Source organism: Coffea arabica, chromosome 5c (assembly GCF_036785885.1).
Source record: "Coffea arabica cultivar ET-39 chromosome 5c, Coffea Arabica ET-39 HiFi, whole genome shotgun sequence".
NCBI classification, from domain to species: Eukaryota; Viridiplantae; Streptophyta; class Magnoliopsida; order Gentianales; family Rubiaceae; genus Coffea; species Coffea arabica.
The window spans coordinates 5493286-5496251 of record NC_092319.1 but is presented as its reverse complement, the minus strand read 5'-3'; the positions used below and the strand labels follow the sequence as shown (position 1 = coordinate 5496251).

Here is a 2966-nt window from a genome sequence, read left to right as displayed (position 1 = left end):
ATGGGGCAGGATGGGGTGCTTAAAACTCATGACATGGTGCAGGAAATAGAGAAGGGAAAAATGGGGATGGATGGTTGCGGCAGGTTAATGTCATTTGACCTTAACCAAGAACCTGAGTGTGACCGAGACACATGCAGTGAAGAAAGCGGTGGTTCAATAGGAGGACACGAAGATGAGGAGGCAGATGAATTGGTGGGCGCAATAGGCGTGGATGACGTAATGAAATTAACATTTGACACGGAAGAAGAAGCTGGGGAATTTTATAATTTGTATGCGAAACTAAGCGGATTTGGGATTCGTAAAAGTAATGCCAAACGAGATGAAGATGGCATTTCAAGATTTAGAAAATGGGTATGTTGCTGTGAAGGTTATAGGAATGAAAAGTGGTTTAATTATGAAGACCGGAAAAGAGAAGCAAAAGCAATCACAAGGACCGGGTGTGGGGCTTGCTTTCGCGTGAAATATGACACAGAATCGGTAAAGTATGTGGTGACACGTTTCATTATGGAGCACAATCACCCGCTGGCATCAGAGGCAAGTGTGCAACACCTTAGGTCGCATAGAAAAGTGAGCGATGCAGAATATGCGCAGGCAAAAAGTCTAAAGTTGGTTGGGGCCAGAATATGCCAGATAATGAAACATTTTGTTATCAAAGCCGGAGGGTATAGTAACGTGGGATTTTGCATTAAGGATCTGTATAACCGAATGGACGAGGAACGTAGAAAAGATATTTTTAATGGCGATGCAGAAGGGGCACTTGGGTTCTTGGCAGCGAAGAAGGATGCCGATGACATGTTCTTTTATAAATATCATGTAGATAACGAAGGAAGATTGGCAAGGTTGTTTTGGTCAGATTCTAAATCTCGTGTGGACTTCAGTGTATTTGGAGATGTATTGGTGTTTGATACAACATACAAAACAAATAAATACCGCAAGCCACTAGTTGTACTTGCAGGGGTAAACAACCATTTGAACAGTACTATTTTCGGCTGTGCACTGTTATCAGATGAGAGGATTGAAACATATGAATGGGTGCTAAGTACATTTGTAGAGGCTATGAAAGGTAGAAAGCCAGTAGCAGTGATGACAGATGGTGACAGTGCAATGCGAAGAGCGATAAAGAATCTTCTCCCGGATGCTTGTCACAGGCTATGTTCGTGGCACTTGCATAGGAATGCACGGAGTAATATTCGCTGCGAGGAGTTTAATAACAGGTTGTATGACCTGATGGCGAGAAAGTTTAGCACTCTTGAGTTTGAGGATCGCTGGGCTAGGTTAGTTAATGAATGTGGGGTGGTAGAGAATGAGTGGGTGAAGAAGTTGTACCGTAGGAGAAGGTTATGGGCAGAGGCCTATTTACGCGGTAATTTTTTTGCAGGTATGAGAAGCACTCAAAGGTGTGAGAAAATGAATGCTTTTTTGAACGAGTACTTGAATGAAAAAATGCGACTATATGAATTCGTTAGAAGTTTTGATTTGGCAATAGCATGGCTTCGACATACTGAGAGCAAAGCAGTTCACACAAGCGAAAACACAAAACCAGTCTTAACCACAATCCTGCCCGAATTAGAGGCGAGCGCAGCGGAGGTGTTTACAAGGAATGTGTTCTTCATGGTGAGGAAGCATTTGAACAGGCAGGGACTTCTAATTTCTGAGGGCTGGAGCGAGGATGGAGGGAGTCGTACATATTATTACTCGAAATATGGTGGACACGAAATTAGTTGGAGGGTGGTTTATGATAGGTCAATGGAGAAGCTAATCTGCTCTTGCATGAAATTCGAGTCAAAGGGGATTCCTTGTGCTCACATGTTTCGCGTGATGGTGGTAGAAGGAATGAACAGGATCCCAGAAGCATGCATTTCAAAGCGGTGGACAAAGGGAGTTTACAGTACTAATAATGGAATGAAAGCATTTGTTGCAGACGAACAGCTGACACAAATGGCCAGATATGGCACTTTAAAGTCGAGCTGTAATAGTATGTGTTACTATGCGTCCTACATGGATGATGCGTTTAATGACCTGCAGCAGATGTTTGACAAGCATTCTGTGGACCTAAAGGAGAAGTGGATTGAAAGGGGATATGGGGGAGACGGATTTGCAATGGATTCAAGAGTGATGAACGATAGAAGTAGAAGAACATTCGGGCTGTTAGATCCCAGGGTGTCCCGGTGTAAAGGTGATCAGAAGCATTCAGAAACAAAGAAGAAAAGAAAGTGTGGTCATTGCAGGTACTATCGAAAATGCATACGTAGTTATAAGCAATTTGTTAATTGATAAAATACATGAAGTGGACAGTGAAGGTAATAATTATTATGTGGGTATTTTTCAACAGTAGCAAATAAACACATAATTGAAAGTGCATACAAAGTATACAAAGTTATTGGCAGTGCAAGAAAGTTGAAGTGGTGTAATGTTAGCAATGTGCTTAGTTGACGTGGTTACTTGCAGTCACAAATGATTTGACATGTGATATATGGGTTGAAGATTGCAGGCAGGCCACAACCAACGAACATGCCCATACAAAAAGAATTCGCACAACACAGCAGTTCATGATGATCATATGGAAAATTGTTTGGATGAATCGGTGGAAAAATCATTTGAAATTGGTACGGGGTGGAGCGACTCAGGCGAATGGAGAGGACAAGCATTTGCACCACAAGCATGCGGTAGCGGTGGAAGGGACACAGGTGACCAACAAAGAAGTCCAGGAGAAAGATGAGGCACAACTGTTGTGATGGTTCGGTTTGCAGTTACGCAATAAATAAGGCAGGTTTTGGTGAGTAGAGGTGCAAGAGTATTGAAGGTTGCTAGCTAGGTCTAGATGGGTAAGTCACTGTAGTTCCACCGAAGGCGTCATGCACAGAAGGATCACAAGATGCATCACTGTCATGGTTGCGTCGTAAGCACTGTTGTAGCAAATAGTGCTGCTGCACTTGGTTAATAGGAGAGAGTAAGTAGTTGACAAA

At 42.8% G+C, this 2966-nt stretch overlaps 1 protein-coding gene across 1 annotated transcript; it reads left to right on the top strand.

Annotated features, from left to right (window-relative positions):
- On the top strand, nucleotides 1-2735 carry LOC113738881 (protein FAR1-RELATED SEQUENCE 5-like). The gene is made up of 2 exons (XM_072049852.1): nucleotides 1-2228; nucleotides 2492-2735. Exons 1-2 carry the CDS (start codon nucleotides 1-3, stop codon nucleotides 2733-2735), a joined length of 2472 nt encoding a protein of 823 aa, XP_071905953.1.
- Nucleotides 2736-2966: the final 231 nt, after the last annotated feature.